The 22099-nt window shown below is 42.9% G+C and overlaps 4 protein-coding genes across 5 annotated transcripts; 1 reads left to right on the forward strand and 3 right to left on the reverse strand.

Annotated features, from left to right (window-relative positions):
* Positions 1 to 1399: 1399 nt before the first annotated feature.
* Positions 1400 to 7764, reverse strand: atp6v1b2 (ATPase H+ transporting V1 subunit B2). The gene is given in 15 exon segments (XM_026353722.1): positions 1400 to 3468; positions 3630 to 3759; positions 3996 to 4100; positions 4295 to 4377; positions 4470 to 4620; positions 4700 to 4823; positions 5218 to 5315; positions 5397 to 5498; positions 5587 to 5726; positions 6028 to 6105; positions 6187 to 6280; positions 6488 to 6586; positions 6755 to 6810; positions 7555 to 7716; positions 7719 to 7764. Coding segments are annotated over 15 exon segments (1605 nt in total). The 3' UTR covers positions 1400 to 3331.
* A 484-nt stretch (positions 7765 to 8248) lies between these two features.
* On the reverse strand, positions 8249 to 12850 carry dusp11 (dual specificity phosphatase 11 (RNA/RNP complex 1-interacting)). The gene is made up of 9 exons (XM_026353636.1): positions 12529 to 12850; positions 11717 to 11792; positions 11477 to 11608; positions 11201 to 11324; positions 10957 to 11017; positions 10831 to 10877; positions 10678 to 10753; positions 10277 to 10402; positions 8249 to 9825 (listed from the first exon to the last, which is right to left on the reverse strand). Exons 1-9 carry the CDS (start codon positions 12564 to 12566, stop codon positions 9429 to 9431), a joined length of 1077 nt encoding a protein of 358 aa, XP_026209421.1. The 5' UTR covers positions 12567 to 12850; the 3' UTR covers positions 8249 to 9428.
* A 1602-nt stretch (positions 12851 to 14452) lies between these two features.
* On the forward strand, positions 14453 to 16950 carry LOC113159242 (caspase-7-like). Its single transcript, XM_026355841.1, has 4 exons — positions 14453 to 14713; positions 15554 to 15717; positions 15819 to 15945; positions 16187 to 16950. Exons 1-4 carry the CDS (start codon positions 14497 to 14499, stop codon positions 16498 to 16500), a joined length of 822 nt encoding a protein of 273 aa, XP_026211626.1. The 5' UTR covers positions 14453 to 14496; the 3' UTR covers positions 16501 to 16950.
* Positions 16951 to 17976: 1026 nt separating this feature from the next.
* On the reverse strand, positions 17977 to 21994 carry LOC113158254 (caspase-3-like). Of its 2 annotated transcripts, XM_026354017.1 has the most exons (5): positions 21943 to 21994; positions 21512 to 21830; positions 20299 to 20462; positions 20071 to 20197; positions 17977 to 19802 (listed from the first exon to the last, which is right to left on the reverse strand). In XM_026354017.1, the coding sequence occupies exons 1-5, from the start codon at positions 21946 to 21948 to the stop codon at positions 19489 to 19491; spliced, it is 930 nt and encodes a 309-aa protein (XP_026209802.1). In that variant the 5' UTR covers positions 21949 to 21994; the 3' UTR covers positions 17977 to 19488. The 2 variants fall into 2 exon arrangements, with proteins under 2 accessions (XP_026209802.1, XP_026209801.1); XM_026354016.1 differs by having other exon boundaries at positions 21512 to 21949.
* Between the last annotated feature and the right edge of the window lie 105 nt (positions 21995 to 22099).

Raw genomic sequence — 22099 nt, forward strand, 5'->3', positions numbered from 1 at the left:
AACAAAACAACAAACAACACAACACAACAAACACAAGACAACAAACAACACAACAAACACAAGACAACAAACAACACAACAAACACAAGACAACAAACAACACAACAAACACCAGACAACAAACAACACAACAAGCACAAGACAACAAACAACACAACAAACACAAGACAACAAACAACACAACAAACACCAGACAACAAAAAACACAACAAGCACAAGACAACAAACAACACAACAAACACAAGACAACAAACAACACAACAAACACAAGACAACAAACAACACAACAAACAACACAACACAACACAAACTAAACTAAACACAACAAACTCGTTTTTGTCACTCACCTTGTCTGAAGACCTTTTGAAGTCTTTTTCTTTTCCTTCCTGGAGACTAGTTTGTTGTTTACCTGCTCTCACTACAACACCTGAGCGGCTCCACATGCTAACATGCTAACAGCTAACTTAGTAAATATTACATCAAATAAACCAGTCGCTCCAGGTGATGACGACAGTGAACACCTGTGTAGCCCCGCCCACTGTTTAAATACCTTTATCAAATAAAAGAGAAACAATCAGAAATGTTTGAGCTGAATTAGTTTGATGATACAGGTTTACTAGCTAAAGCTGTGGCCTATGTTTTAATTGTATTGATATATAATATAAGATTAGTTTCCAATCTATTTCCTGTCAACTAATTGTTAATGGTTCACAAATTATACATGTAGAAAAATAAATTATTACATCAGCTGATGTAAACTTGGAGCCTGTTTCATGAACAAACCTTAAATAAATAAACAGAATGCTGTTTTAATAAGAAGAAGAAGAAGAGAGAAGAAGAAGAAGAAAGAAGAAAGAAGAGAAGAAGAAGAAGAAGAAGAGAAAGAAGAAGAAAGAAGAAGAAGAAGAGAAGAAGAAGAAAGAAGAAAGAAGAAGAAGAAAGAAGAAAGAAGAGAAGAAGAAGAAGAAGAAGAGAAGAAGAAGAAAGAAGAAGAAAAAGAAGAGAAGAAGAAGAAGAAGAAGAAGAAGAAGATGAAGAAGAAGAAGAAAAAGAAGAAGAAGAAGAAGAAAAAGAAGAAGAAAAAGAAGAAGAAGAAGAAGAAGATGAAGAAAAAGAAGATGAAGAAAAAGAAGAAGAAGAAGAAGAAGATGAAGAAGAAGAAGAAAAAGAAGAAGAAAAAGAAGAAAGAAGAAGAAAAAGATGAAGAAGAAGAAGAAGAAAAAGAAGAAGAAGAAGAAAAAGATGAAGAAGAAGAAGAAGAAGAAGAAGAAGAAGAAGAAGAAGAAAAAGAAGAAAAAGATGAAGAAGAAGAAGAAGAAGAAAAAGAAGAAGAAGAAGCAGCGTCTTCTCCTTCATGTGTTTGTTCACAGCTGACCAGAGCTTTATCTTTATCTTTATCTTTATCTTTATCTTTATTCTTTATTTCATTTGATGTTTGAGGCACCAACAGGAAACATTCAACAACACATGCAAGCTGATTTTCACTTAATATGCACACACTGTTAAAAATATAGACTTTGAGGACATATCACACAGAAATATAACACATTCACAAAATAATTATCACAATCAGAATGAGGAACTACAACATCAAGCGTTTAAGGAATGATGGCACATTAAACTCCTCACACATATTATTATCATTTAAACATGCTTAATCTCATGAACTCTCATCTTCTGGCTTTTCTATTCCAGACATGAATTTCTTAAAGAGCTTGTGTCAAATGTGAAAATCACATTTTTCCAAACAGGGCCTTGTACCTCATGACAGAACAAGACAAACTGTCAAAGTGTCCCAGTCATCGGGGGTGTACAAGGACAGAAATGTGAGCTGACCAAACAGTGCAGAGGCCTAATGAGGGGACAAGAATGAACTACAACGAGCTCAGACAGGTACGTGTTGACTCACACTCTGCTCTTTGTCACTTTTGGACACAGAATAAATTATTTATTTTTGGGAAAAGTTCTCTGGTTGCATATTATTAATATGACGAGGAGTTAAATCCCACTCTATCATAATAATCATGTTGTATGTGTGTGTATGATCTTGTATCATGTTGTTGCACATGAATGATGTCAGTTTGTGTGGTCATTAAATCATTTAGTGTTTTTAATAGATGCATTTAGAACTAAAAATAAGATGAAATCTTTAAATCATTAAAGTATTTTAGCAGTAAAAGTAGCTCAGTCTTTGAGAGGTTCCTGGTCCAGAGAACTCCTGAGTCCCATACAGCAGAACACATTCACATTAAACATTTAAATGTTTGTTTCAGATCCAAGCGCCACTGTAAAACACTGCAGTGATCTGCTCCACAGTCACATCACACAATGTCCTCAAAAACCGCTCGGTTACAGAAACAAAGGGGATTTCATGGACATCCCAGAATAACCTGCTAGAAATAGTGTTGTATGAAGAAGATGAAAAGATCACAGCATCAAAACGCACATGACGTGATCCTTTCCATCGAATCTATCATCAGTCCTGAAACTTGACACCTTCTCTAAAGCTGGACAGACGACAGCGAGGAGCTCACACTGAGCATCACTAGTAATTAATTAATTAATTAATTACATCCCCGTACACACAGTTCAAGCAGCGTACTGACCAGTTTTTGATCATCTGTGTTCATCATTCCTTTCTTCATCTGAGTCACTGTGACCTGTTTACGACACAATGTTCAGACCTGTGAGCTCGTCGAGCTCCATATTTCACGGGAACCAGATCACAGATGTGCAGAAAATGGTCAACACGACGTTTGATGACACGCTACATGTAGAACACCAACACATCTAAACCTTATGTGTAAACTACAGACATATATATAGTATAGTATTCAAGGTCGAGCACTTCAGGTAAATCAGGTCAGTCTGCACAGCGTCTGTCCAGCTGTAGTTTAGGAATTCAGGTCACAGCAGCTTCGTGGAGTTTGTTACTTGGCTGCACTTCGTTCTCATTGTGTGGCTAATTGGTTTTTGTGTTTTTGGATGTTATGTGATCATTTGCTAATTAGAGACATGACAAATAATTTAAATGTCAGAACATTCATCTCTTCCTCTGCACTCGACAGACTGTTCTTCACATTCACACCGTAAACAAACATCTACACATGTTGAAGCGTCTTCCTCCTCCTCCTCCTCCTCCTCCTCCTCCTCGTGTTTCTGGGAGTTTAAGCAGGGATGATGTGTTGTCAAGGCCGCATGAAAGTGCGAGGGCGGTTACAGCATCACATCATATGTGACGGCACAACACTTCACTGTATGAGCGCAGTGAGGGTTCACTGAGTCGGATGCAAGCAGCAGCATTGGCAGAGACACAGATGACGTCACAGGGTTAGTGTTTGGCTTCTCGGGGGTAAAACTCCGCTAAGGTGCTCTGAGGGATCCGCTTCAGCATCTCTTTGGGGAAGATCCTCATGAGCTGCCATCCGATGTCCAGAGTCTCAAACACACTTCTGTTCTCGTAGGCGCCTGCACACAGAAACATGAAGGTACAAAACCTTTTAACTTTTCAAAGTTATAGATGAGATTTAATGTCCCGTAAGTTAACAGTTTAGTCTCTGTGCATCAATCCTCCACCTTAAATTACCTCTTATATTTATAATTCTAATATTTTTACTGCCCCACTGCACCTTGGGAGATGAAGTTTTTCTCAAACTTGGTCAAGAACTCCAGGTAGAGCAGGTCATCAGCTGTCAGAGCCTCCTCTCCCACCACTGCCTTCATGGCCTGGACGTCCTTCCCTATTGCGTAGCAGGCATACTGCGCACACACACACACACAGACACACACAAACACACACCCACACACACACACACACAAACACAACACACACCCACACAAACACACAGCCACACACACACACATACTTTCAGAGTGGGATGGAAAAAAACAGTGTGCGTGTGTGTGTTGGTGTGTGTGTGTGTGTGTGTGTGTGTGTGTCTGTGTCTGTGTGTGTGTGTGTGTTGGTGTGTGTGTGTGTGTGTGCGCGCACTCACGAGCTGGTTGGAAACATCAGAGTGGTCTCTGCGGGTCATTCCCTCCCCGATGGCAGATTTCATTAGACGAGAGAGAGACGGCAGCACATTGATGGGAGGATAGATCTGAGGGGGGGGGGGGTTATGATTTATTAAAGAGCTAATAAATAAAATAAATAATAACAAAATAATCATTATTATTATTATAATCATCATTAAAATGATTCTTTTACATCTGAACCACGTCCCATGTTCATATCTACAGGTCGAGCTTCAGCTGTGTTGACTCTGAACACGTCTGCGCTGCTGCTCGTTCTCACCTGTCTGTTGTGAAGTTGTCTGTCCACATAGATCTGTCCCTCGGTGATGTAACCAGTCAGGTCGGGAATAGGATGAGTGATGTCTGAGAACACAAGAAGCAACACAACTAAAAACATCACTGGTCGTTGAGCGATGAGAGTGTGTGTGCATGTGTGTGTGATCACGTGTGTGTACCGTCATTGGGCATGGTGAGGATGGGGATCTGTGTGATGGAGCCATTACGTCCTTCCACTCGTCCAGCTCTCTCGTAGATAGTTGCCAAATCTGTGTACATGTAGCCGGGGAAACCTCGGCGGCCCGGCACCTCCTCTCTGGCTGCAGACACCTTCGAATAACAGAGTCAAAGCACAATTCACGTCTTCCTGTTGTCATTTCAGAATAAGTGCGCTAAAGTCGTGGCCCACCTCTCGGAGAGCCTCTGCGTAGGAGCTCATGTCAGTGAGGATGACGAGGACGTGTTTCTCACACTGATAGGCCAGATACTCTGCTGCTGTCAGGGCTAAACGAGGTGTGATGATCCTCTCGATGCTGCAACAGAGAAGAGAGTTCAATCTGTGTATTCATCAGTAATTCAGTAAGTTTGGTTTTAATTCAGTAAGTTTGGTTTTATTTCCACCGGTTTTTAGATTAAATGGTTATGTTTTTATCACTTATTAAACTCAACGAGAAACAAGATGACAAAGGATATAACCGAAACTATTACAGAAGGAGACAAAAAGAACGACAGGACAGTCTGAGTAACTCTCAGTCGACGGGGTCTTGCTGCTCCTACATGAGAAGAGCAGATTAATACTGAGACGTCTTCTGTGAGTCGACCTGTTACATTAATCTCTGATAAAGTGAAGGAAACAGAAGAGTAGGTTTACTCCTTCACTTCCTTTTAAATTATTCCAAATCAAGAATCTTTAGGTGACACTCATACGTGGGGTCGTTGGCCAAGTTGAGGAACAAGCAGACGTTGTCCATGGAACCGTTCTCCTCAAAGTCCGACTTAAAGAACCTGGCCGTCTCCATGTTCACCTGGTGGGAGAGAGAAAAGGTTCATGTGTGAGATGCTTCGCTGTCTTGAACATGTAACTGACTTTGACTTTGAGTTCTCACCCCCATGGCTGCAAAAACGATGGCGAAGTTGTCCTCGCTGTAGTCCATCACATCCTTGGACTTCTTCACCAAACCGGCCTGTCGACAGATCTGAGCCGCAATCTGAAGCCGGGGGGGGGGCAGAGACATGTGGTTGAGCATTAATAGATTCATGTCGTGTACGAGAGTGTAGGTGTGATTGTGAGTGTACCTCATTGTGCGGCAGCCCTGCAGCAGAGAAGATGGGTATCTTCTGCCCCCTGGCGATGCTGTTCATGCCATCGATGGCAGATATGCCCGTCTGGATCATCTCCTCAGGGTAGATACGACACTGAGGGTTTATGGGCTGACCTGTCACGTACAAACACGCAGAGGTCACTTCTGCTCTATTTGTGCTATTGTGGCCGTGTCTTGTGTTTCTTTTGGTCATTTTGAGTCTTTGTGGTTGTTTTTTGTCCTTTAAATGAACTCTGGGATGTTGAAACATGAAAAATATGAAAAGTCAAACAACCACAGACACAACACATGAACAGTGTCAGATTTTTGTACTGTGTAGTTCTGACACAGTATTTCTACACTGTGGTGAACGTCTTATACCACTGGTTGAAAATGATTAACACACGCTGACAGCAGGTAGAACTGCTCAACATACCCATGATGTCCAAGAAGTCTTCAGCCAGGACTGCTGGTCCTCTGTCGATGGGTTTTCCAGATCCATTAAACACTCGACCTGCAGCCACATCATCACCAAACATCATATTTCTACAAATCTAAAGCTGAACGCATGCGAAGCTGCAGCTGTTTGTCGTACCCAGCATGTCCTCAGAGACGGGCGTCCTCAAGATGTCTCCAGTAAACTCGCAGCTGGTCTTCTTGGCATCGATACCTGCAGTTCCCTCGAACACCTGCAGAGAGCAGTGAAGCCGTGACCGGTGTCAGGAGAGATTCACACGTTCTCAACAACAGTCAGAAACTGTCCCTCTAACGCTTCTAATGTAGATAATGACAAAAATAAACTGAGCTCAACATTTCAGCCAAAGTCCTTGACTACAGCCTGTTTGGACAAATAGAGATAAGTTTGGATGTAGACTTTGCACAGAAGCAGAAATTACCTGCACCACAGCTTTGGAGCCGGTGACCTCCAGCACCTGCCCGCTCCTCTTGGTGCCATCAGGCAGGGTGAGATGGACGATTTCTGCATATCTCGGGAACTGGAGGGAGACCACAAGAGTCAGTCCCAGGAAAACCTGAGATATGTGTGTTACTACAAATTCAGATGATGTGTCAGAACTAAAACACACACTGTCCTGAGAAGTGAAGACTTCACGAGTGAGAAAAGAGCGAGTAACCTCCAAACTAAAAAAAGTGCAGGTCTTTACCTTCACCTGGTCCAAGATCACCAGCGGCCCGTTGACTCCGGACACTGTTTTATAGGCTGAGGATGCAGGAAACACAGCTCCAGTTTTTCATTATACTAATATGTTGTATTTTGTTCAGTTAATTGACAGGAACACAAACGTGGATGTTTTGTGGATTCATCACTAATAGACATTGATTTAATACTTAAATGTAAATAAAACCTGTGTCATATCAGCTGCAGCTTCATGTTACTGGCTGAGCTGCTAGTAGAACCAGCAGAGAGCGGCACGGTTCACATATTTTTATCCAAATGACGCCCACACACATTCAAGTAGAGAGTTTCAGCTCAGCACAAACCTGCAACTGTCAATTAATTTCATTATCAATGATTTAACTGAAACGTCACCACTGATTCTACTTTACAGAAATAAAACTGTACCAACTCTTTATTTCTTAATATTTGACCTCATTTGTTTCTTATTGTTAATGTTAATTCAGGATCTTATCATACAATTAATTAGCATTAAAGCGCTAAATGTTTAGATTTAGCAGAGACTGTCTCCTGCTAAGGTTCCTGTTCCCTTTTAATATTTCTTATCATTCATCTAATTAGAGCCTCTGTGCAGTAAAGACCAGGTTTCTGTGAGACTGAAGCTCATTGTGAAGATGCTGTATTCACTGAACCACAGCAGCTGTCGACTCGAGTCCCTGCAGATCACATCGATCAGAAGTGATCGATAGGACCAGGATCTGTGGAACTCAGGCCTGTCTCCCTCCTACCTCAGCTGGTGCACTGGTTCACATTGAGACCCGGACTCACTGAGGCGGGGCTGGGAGATGTAATCCCGTCTAGCGGCCATCACATGCTCCCGGGCGGCGGCGGCGCTCGGAGCTGCCGTCGGTCTGTTGCCGCTGACGGCCGAGGAGAGCTCGCTCATGGCTCCGTTCACCATCCCTCTGAGCGCCTTCATCGCCATGTTTCACCTGCAGAAGCTGCAGCAGCGTCCGAGTCGTGACAGCCTTGGCGCATGCGCCGTGAGCGCACAGCATGACGCTGAGGAGCTGGAGGATGATGATCATTGAAATGAATATCTATGAATCCAACAATAACACAGCTGTGAACAGCCTTGGTTTCCATTATACACGAAGAAACACGTTTGAAAAGAGGACATGGGCCTTTACCGGGGACTGGGGGCCAGCGGACTGGGGGCCCGCGGACTGGGGGCCAGCGGACTGGGGGCCCGCGGACTGGGGGCCAGCGGACTGGGGGCCCACCACGCAACCTCTTCTATTTCTAGTTGTGAAAATGATTCCCAAGAGAAGCTGAATATCTAAATGGAGACAAATTATGAGCAAGCTGGAAGCAAAACGACCAAAACAGTTCAAACCTGAGAAAACATGATCAAAAACAGATGAAACAGAAGAAACATGATCAAGAGTGAAAGCAAAAAATTAAGAACATACACAAAATGACCCAAGTGAGACAGAAAAAGTACAAAAATATTAGACAAAGGTCTGTTTGTAATTTTTAATCAGCACTTTCAAACTATAACAGGCTAAATAAATGAAGCTCCTAATTTTCAAACCTGCTGCACACACAGTATTTCTGCTTCTCTCAGGCAGCTGGTGAGAAAAATTAAAACATTTAATATAAAACAGTCCAATAAATACAAAAGAAAACTAACACACAGCAGCTTTTATTCTTCTTGGCAGAGAGGCGTCGAGTTACAGTCAGAATGAACAAGGCACATTTAGAACTGAGAAACTTCAGATTTTACGTCTTTTCTCTGGTTTCGTTCCTTTTTGTCTGCAGTTCAGTGGTTTAATAAACACTTTCCTACAGATCCACGCTGTTTAACTGACTCAGACAAACCTCAGCTGATCGTAAACAAGTTCAACACAAAGGAGAACGTTGTGTGATTCTGGCTGACGTTCCTCCAGGAATTCATGTTGCTGAGTTAAAGATGCAGCGTGAACACACAGGAGCACAAACCTGCAGCCAGGAGCATTTTAGCATTAAACTAAAATGTCATGTTTACATCTGATCCCCCCCCATCTATATAAAGAGATAAAGCAAAATTTAAGGTCGCTCTAACACCAAACTGCCGAAGTGCTACTTGTACCGATCGCCACTTTACACTGAAGTAGCACCGTAGATTCTGTCGCCCATCAGTCAAGGCCACATCCCACTTTTCAGTTGCCCTCAGACGGACACGTTCTTGTGCTGCAGATGTGCACGTTTCTGTTCCTACTCTGTTCCAGATGTGTAAACCGCACCTGAAGACAGCTCTGAACAGAAGCAGCAGCAACAGGAAGCCGCTCATTGGTTGGTTTATTTGTCTGAACAACATGTAAACGTGAGATCGCAGCTCGAACACTTCACGTGGACGTGCGCTGGGAGTTTTCCTCGACCCCTCACGACCTGGAAGGTCTCAGATTTGGCCTCTACACTGAAATCACTTCATGAAGGAATCTTACAATCACCAAACAAGTCTTTCAATTTACACACGGACATGCGAGTATTATTTCAGGACAGATTTAAAAAGTGGGAACCCATCTTAAAGAACGTTTTAAAAACGTTTAGTAATTTCAGACCAATCGGAACAGGAGAACCTCCAGTATGTTAAACATCACAGACAGATGAGTCTGTTCTGCTGCAGCTCTGAGTAACTGGGAGTTTATTTCCTGGTCAGACTAGTACTGGTCATATCCGTTCACTCTGTGTGTGTGTCTGTAGTGATGCCTCATTTTGGGACCGGCCCACTCCTCCTCAGGTCCATCGAAGCTGTTGACCTGGTTGGTCCAGTGGGGGGAGTAGGGAGGGAGGAGAGGAGGGGGAGGTCTTCTCCTTCTGTCCTCCAACAAGTGGGGGTCTGGACTCCACTCCGGCTCAGGTGGAGTGTATCTGGACCTGCTCTCTGCTGATAAGGGGGGTCTGCTCCACTGTCTGTTAGGATAAGGAGCGGCCCATCGATATGGGTGGAAATGGGCTCCCATGGGTGGTCGCAAAAAAGGAGGCGGAGGGAGTAACGGTGGATCGGGGAGAAGGCCGTCGTGTGAAGGGCGGTGAAGTGAGGGTGGAGGAAAAGATCTGCAGGAGGAAAGAAACAGACGTTTATTACTTTTAGCAGCTCTGTTCTCTGGATCTCTGACCTGGATCAGAGTCCGATCTGATCATTCTGATCTGAGGTGAAATGATACTAGATGACTGGACACATTCAAATATCGACCATATGATGGCGCTAGACGAACACTCACCAAGTTAAACTAGTTAATACTGTGGTGGTGTGAAGTTCTACCAGTGATGAAATCCAACAACAGTGAAGTATAAATACACAGAGTTACTTTAAAATACAACGTGTGTAGAGAAGAAACAAAAACACAGCAGTACACCACTGATGACCCCAACACCTGAGAAAACACTGAAGTTCTGTTGTCTGGTAAAGTTCGACCGTGATCTCAGCTGAATTAGTTCTTAAAATATTATCATAAATGACGGGAATGAACAGGACGCTGCCTCAGCTGTAAAAACACCTACGTACCTGTGGTACCTGGAGTCACTGAAGCGCGGCCGTCTGTCGTCTCTGCTCTCCAGTGACGTGTAACTTGGCCGATGTGCAGCACAGCCCCTCTGTGGCTCCTTCTCAGGCTCCTCTATCCCCTCATTGCTGTTTAGAAAAGACACAACCAGCAAAATTAAGCTGTGTGTTGTTAGCAGCTCCTGTTTGCAGTGTATGTAGTCTATTGCATCTTAGTCAGAATCTAAAAATAAACATATCATGTTGTGACTCAGAGAAGCCGGGCAACTTCTCATACAGATCTGTTAATTGCATAATGTACATAAGTGAGACACAATGTAGACATGCAGCTGAGTGAAGTGCAGCCAATAAAGACACCGCTGTGATCAGATTTCAGTAAATAGGACAACACATCTCTCCATCACCTTCTCTTTGGTCCACCCTGTAGGTCTTCAAGATAGTTCTGTCTCTCTATAGCGTGGCCGCGTGAGGAGTTGAACACTGAAGATTTAAGAATGAAGATTTAAGTTGATCTACCCTCACTAAACATCTTTAAAACTCAGTGTATTACTACTCACACTCTACGGCCTCTTTGGGTTCCATCCCATCAACATCTATCAGATACCTGCAGGAAGGAAGCAGCTGTTAAACACTGTTCACAGGAACTGGTTAGACAACAGCAGCTCACTTCATACTGTACATACCTGCAGATCAGATAACCGGTGCGATTCAGACCGTGCGTGCAGTGGACTCCGATCAATTTGTCTGTAAATAACACAACGGTTACTTCCTGGTTTTCTTAGTCTAACAAAAGGTTTGGCAGATATTAGAAGAAACCAGTTTAATTTTTAAAAGTAACAGGGACATGTTCTGCATTCCCAGGGGAAATTATGACCTTATTAACACTTCCTGTTGTAGCAGCAGCAGCTGTCCCAGAGCGTTTCTCACCATTATCTGCATTGTCATGTAGAAACCTACGAACGGCACGCTTGAAGCTGAGGATGGTTCCGTCACTGGGAACCTCGTGACCGGCCGTGAAGATCTTTAAAAACAGCAGCGACTCTGGTAAGTCCTGAACACAAATACAATTATTACATTAACGACCCTGTGTCCAAATCAGACACATACATTTATCATTTTTAAAAATCATTGTTAACTGTTTTCACTTGACTTCGTGCTTTCATTTCATTTTGCCTGAATAAAGTTTAATATCATTATTCTTACCTGTAGTTTGTAGTAGCGTTCGGTGAAGGTCAGGTCAATGATCAAACCAAGTTCTTGATTTTCTTTCTTCAGGGTGTCCAGCAGCTCCCAGGGACCAAAGACGTCCGATCGTGGAACCTGCTGGTTCAAAGACTAAAGAAAACAGTTTTTAATGAGCGGCCATGCTCTCACTACAAGAAGCTGCTGTCACATCAGTGAACAGAGTAAAGTGAGAGGTTTGAGCCAGCTGTGATTCCTGACCTGTTTCAGGGGAACTTTGAAGGCAATGAATCTTGTTCCATGAAGTCTTTTCCCAACAGCTTTGTAATCCAACCATCTGTCAGTGAGAAAACAGTTGTTATTGTCATGTTAATCATGTTCGTTGGAAAACACACGAAAGCTTTTACAAATAAAACTTGACGTGAATGGTTTAAATAGACAAAATGAATAAATGTACTTTAAGCACATATCAAATAACGCTGATTCTGTCATTTTTGTGTTTTATGTAACACAGTGGACCAAAGGGAACAACTGTCACTGTCTGTTCACACCTTTGAATCTGTTTACACTCCCTGGACACATGTACAATACAGCAGCTCAGCCATAACTTATCAGACTTTAAATTGAAACTGTCTGAAAGGTGATTTTTCTACTGTGTGTTTACTACTGAAGTCATACTGGAGTCCATTAGTAAGAGGTGGTTTTAATGTTTTGGCCACACCATTTAAAATGAATGAGGTGGTGGGACACCTAATGAAGAGGTCAGTGAGTTTAAAGTAGTTAGTTCTCAGGATTTTCCTGATAAGGAACAAACTAACTAATGCAAACAAAAATCAGTTTCTGTTTTTATCCAAGTAAAAAGTTAAAGAGAGAGAGAGAGAATAACAGTTGACAGTTAGTTCAAAGTGTATTTATGTCCCTTGACACCAGTTTAGAGTCTCTCAGCAGACTGAATTAACAAAACTCAAACATCTGATGAATGACTTTAGTTTCCAGGTTCAACGTTCACTCGACATATGTGAGACTGAAGACTAAACGTTAGTTAACAGCTGGTTACTGTTAACGTTACGTACCTGTCCGGTATTCCGTTTTTCTTACTGTATCGAGACATTTTCAAGTTACTCTTCGATCTAAATCCTGTTAAAACGAAGCTAAAACACTGAACCCTGTTGCCACGTGTAGCTGCGGACCACAGTTCGTCTGTTTACAGCTGATTCCTTATAAAAACGGCAGCTACGACTTCATCACACCAGCTAAAAGAAGCGAATGACTGACTAACACTTTAAAATCACACTTTCCTACAGTTCCCATGTTGTTTCCTCACAGACTTTCAAAGCTCTGTATTGAAAACGGACCGAAAGCAGCTGTGGGCTGTGTACCGGCTGCAGGCGCACGTTGATGACGTAGAGAAAAGGTAATCTCGTTACTTCCGGGTACTCCGATTATTTACTAACTATTTATTTATTTACTTAAATAAAAGTTTTTACTACGGTGTAAAAATACTCGAGTAAAAGTACTGCATTTAAAATATTACTCAGTGTAGTATTCTTGTTTTCTAATGGTTTCTGCACTTTTTGTTTTGATGATTATATGTTTAAAATCTAATAATAATAATAATAATTCTTTTTTCACACTGCTAATTAACGTGATTTAATTTTACACAGGAACCAATAAAGTCTGATGATTAAACTGTATTTAGTTTTAATAATCAGATCACAAAACTAACTACTGAAGTAAAAGCAGGAAAATAAATCTATTAACTTGATAAATAAATGAATGAATCACTTATTAATTAAAACATAGAAAATAAATAAAGTATGTGTAAGTAATCAAGTTGTAACAGTTGACAAATACATTGATAAACACATTAACATGTTCTTAAATCTGCTTATTGTTTGGTTAAATGTTGAATTATTTCTAATATTTATTAAATACAATCATCATTTAAGGTGTTACTCATTTAACCACTGATTTATTTATCTTGACAGCAGTTAGAGTTATTTATGTGTCGTGCTTGTTAAAGGATGCCGTGTTTTCCCCAGTGGTGTTACAGTACTTTAAGATTTCTGTTTGTGTGATTATTGCTGCAGACACATTCATCATCCTGTTTGTCAGCACATATTTAAACTGACAGATCTTTTCAGTCACTTGATTTAACCTGATCAGCTCTAATCAGGTGTTTGAGCACATCACACACTGACAGGTTTGACTGACAGATTTGTGAATGCATAGTTTCTGTGTTTGAGCAAGCGAGTTAAATCTTAGACAAATGACTCACAAACCAGGAGCGGAAATTATTGGAGTCTGTTTTCTGTGTGCTGGAGCCTGTGTGACAGGAACTTACCAGGTATCTACAGTTCATTAGCCGAATGAGCCGGAAGAAAAAACTCAGCTCAAATCCTGCTGCCAGACTCTTGTCAAATTTAACTGAATGACATCTCCATGAAAACTAGCAAATGTCCTCTGTGGGCTCCAACACGAGTCCAGTTTTTAACATGTTACTGTGTTTTTGTGAACAGTATTCACATGAAAATGAAGCCAAATCAGCTTTTAGAGATTCCTGTTTGCAATGTACTCAAGGATGTACAGACAAACATTAACGGATAACTGTGACACTGAAGATAACGTAAAAATACAAAAAGTCTAAGGCAAGTTCTGCAATAATAAGAAAAAGTATTTGTCCTATTTGATGCAGATGTATGGACAGTTAGTGCCTTGATGAAAATAACTTCAAAACAAGATTCATTTAGTTGTTGTAGCTTGTTTGTGAACTTAAGGTTTTGACACATTTACCGTCCAGCGTTTTCCAGTAAGTGTTGACTCGACACCTGAGGAAGGGGTGTAGAGAGATTGAGTCACATGAAGTATACCAGTTATGTAACACGGTGTGACACAGGGAGGAAAATCCATATGTGGTCACACAGGTGTGGTTCCATGTTTACTGCTGAGCAGAGATGGGTGTGTCTGATGTAACGGACACAAAAATCAGCTCGTCCACAGAACAAACAGCAGCAGGAGACACAACCAGCCATAGAAGAACCATGCTACAGCTGAGGGGACTGATGGATAAGAGGGAGAAGGGCAACAGGGCCGTGGTGGTCTCTGTGGCAGAGTTTGACCCTGGGGTGAAGCTAGGGAGGAGGTCTGGAGCCAAGAGGGACGCCAAGAGACTCCACCACACCTTGAGCAAACTGGGCTTCAAGGTGGACATCCACACCGACCTGAGCGGTGAGGAAATCGATGATCTGTTCAAGAAAGGTAACACACACACACACACACACACACACACAGTTATTTAGCTTTAATATTATATTTTAGATATTTAATGGTTTCATTTTTATTCTATGTCCTCCTCAACAAAGTTTTATTAAATGTTGTAAAGTTGTTGACGTGTTAAACCACCTGATGTCTTTATGACATTTATTTATATCTAATTGATTTTATAACATTATTATTACTACAAACTGTTAAAGGAAGCAGAAAGAATATCTCTGCAGTTTAAGAACAGATGTCAACATAGTGGAACACTGAGTAGGTGTTGAGACCAAAACCAGAGCTAAAAGAGAGGGAATAGTGACTCATTGATCATCACGTGGACACATAGACCACTTCAAATGAATCATCATGTTGCTGTGTTTGAGTCAAAGTTCACAAATTATGAGCTGATACTAATAAGTCTGATCATTAAGTGGTTTCCACTAAACCCAAAGTGGTTAAATTGAGTAAATCTGCTTCTTGGAAGAAGCAGAATTGTAAATAAGACTCCAGAAAAGAAAGACGCTGAGTTCAGGATGAGTTTGATTGATAAATGAAAAACACGTTTGTGAATATTGGTCATGTAAACCAGTTAAAAACAGGACTGTAGGCAGAAAGGCATTATTGTGTAGTGTTAATAAATAAAATAAACAGCCACAGTTTATGTCTTAACACAGTTTGAACTGAATGTTCTCACCTGTGCAGGTGAATACGTGCATACCAGGTGACTGCACCGCTCATTCCTGTCCGTGTTCCCGTCGTCTTTCTGCACAGTGACTAATAAACACTGAATGAAGTGTGGAATTAACCGTGTGTTTGTGTTGTTGTGTGTCTCTGCTGCAGAGAGCAGGCGGCCTGTGAACGACTGTTTTCTGGCCGTCCTGTCGTCTCACGGGGACGAGGACTGCGTGTTCGGAGCTGACGGGAATCCCGTCCGGCTGTCTCGTATCTTCAGATACTTTGACAACAAATCTATGGAGGGAAAAGCCAAACTGTTCCTCATCCAGGTGAGAAGCAGCAGGAGCAGACTTCACTGTCTCCTCACTTGAAGGATTTGTCTTCAGCACCTGTGTCACTGAGGACTCTGTCTGTCTCGTTGTCTCTGCAGGCCTGTCGGGGAGACGCTCTGGACGATGGCGTGGAGGTGGATTCAGGAGGTGACACCAGCGAGTGGAGCTTCTCACAGCATCTGTCTGTTCCCATAGACACGGCTGTGATGTACGCCACAGCACCAGGTAAACACGGGACCGTCCTCCAGCCTCACGTCTGCTGCTCCACTTCTCCATCAGCCTCTGCACAGTGTTTTCCATGAGGAGCAGGTGTTTATCACCTGTTACCGTGTCACAGTGTGCAGGGAGTTTGTGGAGCACGGACGATGCCCTGAGTCGACTGTTCTCTGTCACCTGAGATCAGAAAAGATCTCAGACGTGACCTTTAGACTTGTTCAGCTGTGACCTCTCTCCGTCCTCTCCTCAGGTTACGCAGCCTTCATGCACATTACTGGATCCGTCTTCCTGCAGACGTTCTGCACTTTATTAGAGGAGGACGGAAACCGGAACCTGGAGCTGACTCGCCTGATGACTCGTCTCTCTCACCGTGTGGCCTACACCTTCCAGGCCAAAGGCCGGGAGCTGGGCGGGAAGAAGGAAATGCCGTGCCTCCTGACACGACTGACCAGGGAAGTGTTCCCGTTCGCTGAGCCGGAGAAAGACAGCAGGGCTGCCGGGATCTCGGCCACGTCGCTGATCAGCCCAGAAAACGTTAAGACGCGGACGCCTTCCATCAGTTAGACTGCAGCAGCAGACCGCACGAGACCGTCTGAGTGGATCAGGAACAATCATCAGCAGGAATGTAGCTGGATGAGAGGAGATGAGATGGAACAGCTGATGTTTGTGGACGTTCACAGAACCTCTTGTGTTTCCTCAGGCTGGAATCCTGAAGACAACGTCACGTCATGGAAACGTCTGCTGAAATTATTTATACTTACTGTACATCTGTCAGGTTTAGAAAAGAATGTATTTAATGTGTTAATTATAATAAAGAGTGGTTTAATAAAGTTCCTGCACAAGACTCGAACTGAGGAGCTGCGGTATTAAAGGGTTCAAGGACAGAGCTCGTATATCTGCATGGGCCGTCCAGTAATAGAGTCTGAACAGACCTCAGATCACCTGTTCTGTCCTCTCACTCATGTGTGAGGAGTATTTACTTCAATCAAAGACATTTTCACTTTAGCTTAATGTAAATATATTAGTTTTGTTAATTTAATTCAACTGTAAGTATGTAGGACACCTCTACATGATTATATCAGGAGGAAGGAGAGCAGGTCTGTATATGTAGTCTGGGGGAAACCAGGTACAATCAATCAGGTGAGTGAAGTTAATCAGGCTGGAAGAAGGAAACAGGAAGTCGTCAAAATAAGGGCATGGGGGGAAATACAATCAGCAAGGAGGCTGGAATCATGACAAATATACCAAACACCAGATCCACGACAAAGACCTTAAATTACAGTCTGGAAATGATGAACTCATTGAACTACAAAACTGAAAGTGATACACGAAAAACACAGGATGTCAATGACATTTTCACTTTAGCTTAATGTAAATATATTAGTTTTGTTAATTTAATTCAACTGTAAGTATGTAGGACACCTCTACATGATTATATCATTAAATTATGACAATGAAGACTCTGGGTATCGTTTGGTTCAGGTGTTGTTTTTCCATTGTGTGATATTTTACACAGGTTCAGAGTCAAAAAACAAAGAAGATCAACAAATTGTTTTATTATAGATTCTGACTTTTTAGAGTACTGGATGTAAAGTCACTTAAATCAGCATTAAAATGAAGTTCTTTTAAGACGAGTCCGAACCAGACCTCAGTCCAACAGAAGACATGAAGACGTCTGTCCAAGCTGGATCAGTTCTGGGAGGAGGAGCGGTCCAGTTCCTCCTGGATGTTGTTCACATCTGATCCACAGCTACAGGAAGAACCACTTATTAAAACCCAGTTTCACTTATTTTTTCCACCATCACCGCGTGTTTTGTGACTGTGATGAAAATCAGATAAAGTTAAAACCAGGAAAATTACAAAGAGTAAAACTTTAAATTTATCAACAGCATCAAATTCAATTTAGCTATTTTTTTACTGACAAACAATAAATCCAACAATCTCGGAGGTCGGGGGTTATCCAGGTCATACACAGTGGAACAGCACTACAGAGGTCCGGCAGGCAAAATCCACAACTGAAAGACAATCCAGGTCAGAACACTACCGAGGTCCAAACAGTCCGAGCAGGGAGGGAAACAACGAGGGAGAGGACAGATCAGAGAAGAGGAAAAACAGAACCACACAGAACCACAGGGGTAGACAGGAAGCAGGGTCGGGTCAGGCTGGTCCAGTAGAGACAGGGTAGAAGGGGAGCAGGTCCGAGAAGGGGAATCAGGCAGATACAGGTACAGGTCTGGTACAGGTCTGGTACTGTGAGCAGGGGGAATGATGGGGAGCAAGCAGAACTCACAGTACAAGGGGATCAGGAGGGAGACAGGGTCCAGGGCAGGCAGAGTCCGAAATAACAGAATGGTAGTCTAAGAGAACCGCTAGTCAGAGATCGAGGTCAGTCTCAGGTGAGTGAAGGTAATCAGGCTGGAAGAAGGAAACACGACAAAGACCTTAAATTACAAGTTCAGTCTGGAAATGATGAACTCATTGAACTACAAAACTGAAAGTGATACACGGAAAAGTGGTGCAGGGTTTACTGACGATGACTAACAAATAACTTCAAACATGTCCGGTGACTGTTACGTCACGACCTGCTTCTGTCTGAGTAAAAGTCACAGGATCTTCTGAGTGTCTGGTACAATTAGAACAGTTATCTCAGCATCACAGCAGGAAACAGATTTAATCAACATCAGGTAACAAGCACTTTGGAAACATGTCATTATGTCACAATCCAGTTCTATTTAGATCTATTTCTTATTTATTTAGATCTACTGTTAAATCAACTTAAAATTGTTGCTTTCAATTCAATTTTTTCTCTGCTGACAAGAAAAAAAAGTCCAGGTTTCATTCTTTTGAGTGAACATTTATATTTATATATATATATGTATTTATAACTGTGAGGTATTTCTACTTTTCATGTTTCCATTTCCTGCTACTTTATATTTTTATTTCTATATATACACTAGTACATTTATATTTACTTTTAAAATCAGATGTACATCACAGCACATAAAGTACCGTACTTCATATTATGATGATCAGATTCTAAACATATGAAACACATAGAAGTTAAAAAAAGTAAAAATGATCCATTCTGCATAAAAAGCACCTTAACTTTTATTTAAATATACTTCACTGTAAGTAAAATGTTCAGTGCAGGACTTTTACTTGTGATAGAGTATTTCTGTAATGTGCTGACTAATTGAGTACTTTTCCCTCCACTGTACTCGACCGTCTTCTTCCTGCTGCAGTTACAGGTAGTTTTTTTATTTGTGATCTTCAGGCTGAATTCCTGCTACTTAAATCTGACTCTGAATCTAAAGACATGAAGAACTTCCTCAGAGATCTGGACCAAATATTTCAGACACGAGTTTCCTTCAGTAAGTATGAATTATTTCATGACGTGACGTTTTCAGGATTCCAGCCTGAGGAAACACAAGAGGTTCTGTGAACGTCCACAAACATCAGCTGTTCCATCTCATCTCCTCTCATCCAGCTACATTCCTGCTGATGATTGTTCCTGATCCACTCAGACGGTCTCGTGCGGTCTGCTGCTGCAGTCTAACTGATGGAAGGCGTCCGCGTCTTAACGTTTTCTGGGCTGATCAGCGACGTGGCCGAGATCCCGGCAGCCCTGCTGTCTTTCTCCGGCTCAGCGAACGGGAACACTTCCCTGGTCAGTCGTGTCAGGAGGCACGGCATTTCCTTCTTCCCGCCCAGCTCCCGGCCTTTGGCCTGGAAGGTGTAGGCCACACGGTGAGAGAGACGAGTCATCAGGCGAGTCAGCTCCAGGTTCCGGTTTCCGTCCTCCTCTAATAAAGTGCAGAACGTCTGCAGGAAGACGGATCCAGTAATGTGCATGAAGGCTGCGTAACCTGAGGAGAGGACGGAGAGAGTTAGAGAGAGGGTTCAAACGGAGACAGGTCACAGCTGAACAAGTCTAAAGGTCACGTCTGAGATCTTTTCTGATCTCAGGTGACAGAGAACAGTCGACTCAGGGCATCGTCCGTGCTCCACAAACTCCCTGCACACTGTGACACGGTAACAGGTGATAAACACCTGCTCCTCATGGAAAACACTGTGCAGAGGCTGATGGAGAAGTGGAGCAGCAGACGTGAGGCTGGAGGACGGTCCCGTGTTTACCTGGTGCTGTGGCGTACATCACAGCCGTGTCTATGGGAACAGACAGATGCTGTGAGAAGCTCCACTCGCTGGTGTCACCTCCTGAATCCACCTCCACGCCATCGTCCAGAGCGTCTCCCCGACAGGCCTGCAGAGACAACGAGACAGACAGAGTCCTCAGTGACACAGGTGCTGAAGACAAATCCTTCAAGTGAGGAGACAGTGAAGTCTGCTCCTGCTGCTTCTCACCTGGATGAGGAACAGTTTGGCTTTTCCCTCCATAGATTTGTTGTCAAAGTATCTGAAGATACGAGACAGCCGGACGGGATTCCCGTCAGCTCCGAACACGCAGTCCTCGTCCCCGTGAGACGACAGGACGGCCAGAAAACAGTCGTTCACAGGCCGCCTGCTCTCTGCAGCAGAGACACACAACAACACAAACACACGGTTAATTCCACACTTCATTCAGTGTTTATTAGTCACTGTGCAGAAAGACGACGGGAACACGGACAGGAATGAGCGGTGCAGTCACCTGGTATGCACGTATTCACCTGCACAGGTGAGAACATTCAGTTCAAACTTAATATTTACTCATCAGGGAGTTGACACAAAGTGACAGATGCTCAGTGACGCAACTCCTCTTGTTGTTCGTGACACATTCTGAGAATCACACATTTTATATTAACACTATTAATTAATAAAAAAATACTTCCTTTATCTCCAGTTCTGGTTTATTCACTTGTTTATTTCTAACTGTGAGAACGTCATTACATGACCCATCATCAGTCTTTATCTATTAGTGATAAGCAGCTATAAACCTGCAGCTGAACTTTGGTTTCATACGGAGCCGTCTTTATTCAGAATGAAACAGAAAAACAAGACTGAGTCCGATCATTTCCTGTCCGTTCTCTACGAGCACCTGTTGTGAAACTGGATGTTCTAATAGCACCTGAAAAAGTCTGTGTGAGGATCTACAGGACGTTATAACTGGTTCTAGAGTGCACAGAGGAGGTTCTCAGGGCGGTTTAGGAGGTTTTATCAGTTAGTTGAAGAGGCCTGGAGTAAGTTCTCGTAGTCTCTGAGACGGTTCTAGGAAAGTTTTCATTGAGAAGGTTCAAGGGACCTTTGGGATTATACGGTTCTTCAAGTGTTCACCTTTCTAGTACTTCAGAGGTTCTGGAAGTCCCTAAAGAAGTTTTGTCATTCCTTTGGGAGTGTCTGTTGATTTTGTCTGGTTTAGTTCTCCTAGTTCTCCTAGTTGTCCGTCCCTGAGAAGGTTCAGCAGGAGTGGTGACTGAGGTTCTGTCTGGTTCTTGGTCTGCAGCTGGTCTTAATTGTTCGTAAGGTTATGAGGATCCTGTAGGTTTCAGGGGTCGTCAGGAGCCTACAGAAGGTTCTAAACATCCCAGAGGTTCTACGGGGTTTTGAAGGATTTACAGCATTTCAGTGTGTTGTTTGTTACCTTTCAGAAACACGTCGTAGATTTCGTCACGGCTCAGGTCACTGTGGATGTCCACCTTGAAGCCCAGTTTGCTGAGGGTGCGGTGGAGTCTCTTGGCGTCGGACTTGGCTCCAGGCCTCGGCCCGAGCATCACCCCGGGGTGAAACTTCGACACAGACACCAGCACGGCCCTGTTCCGCTCCTCGCTGTGAGCCATCTGACCCGGCTGCAGCACAGATCCGGTCTGACTGTGGAAACTCTCTGCGTCTAAGGACTGCTGCATGTGCTCGTTATCTGTGTCTGCTGCACCAGAGTCCAGGTCAAATCCAGGTCTGCACAGCTGTAAAGATGTGGCCACACCTTCAGTCAGGTGTCTGGAGTTTCCTCCCCAGCCTGTTAAAGGATCACATGCAAACAGTAAGTCACACATGTTGCTTCACTTTGACTTTTACCTGCATGTTGTGAGAGGCGTCTCTCCCTCAGGTATTTGCTTTTCGCATGAGTCAGGCTTCACAAACTGACCATTAATGATCTAAAGCTCTGGAGGAAGTTTTAATCTTAATTAAATCTCCAGTTTACTTTTCATTCTTTGTTTGTTCCCATTACCAC

This window comes from Anabas testudineus, chromosome 12 (assembly GCF_900324465.2).
Source record: "Anabas testudineus chromosome 12, fAnaTes1.2, whole genome shotgun sequence".
Classification (NCBI taxonomy): domain Eukaryota; kingdom Metazoa; phylum Chordata; class Actinopteri; order Anabantiformes; family Anabantidae; genus Anabas; species Anabas testudineus.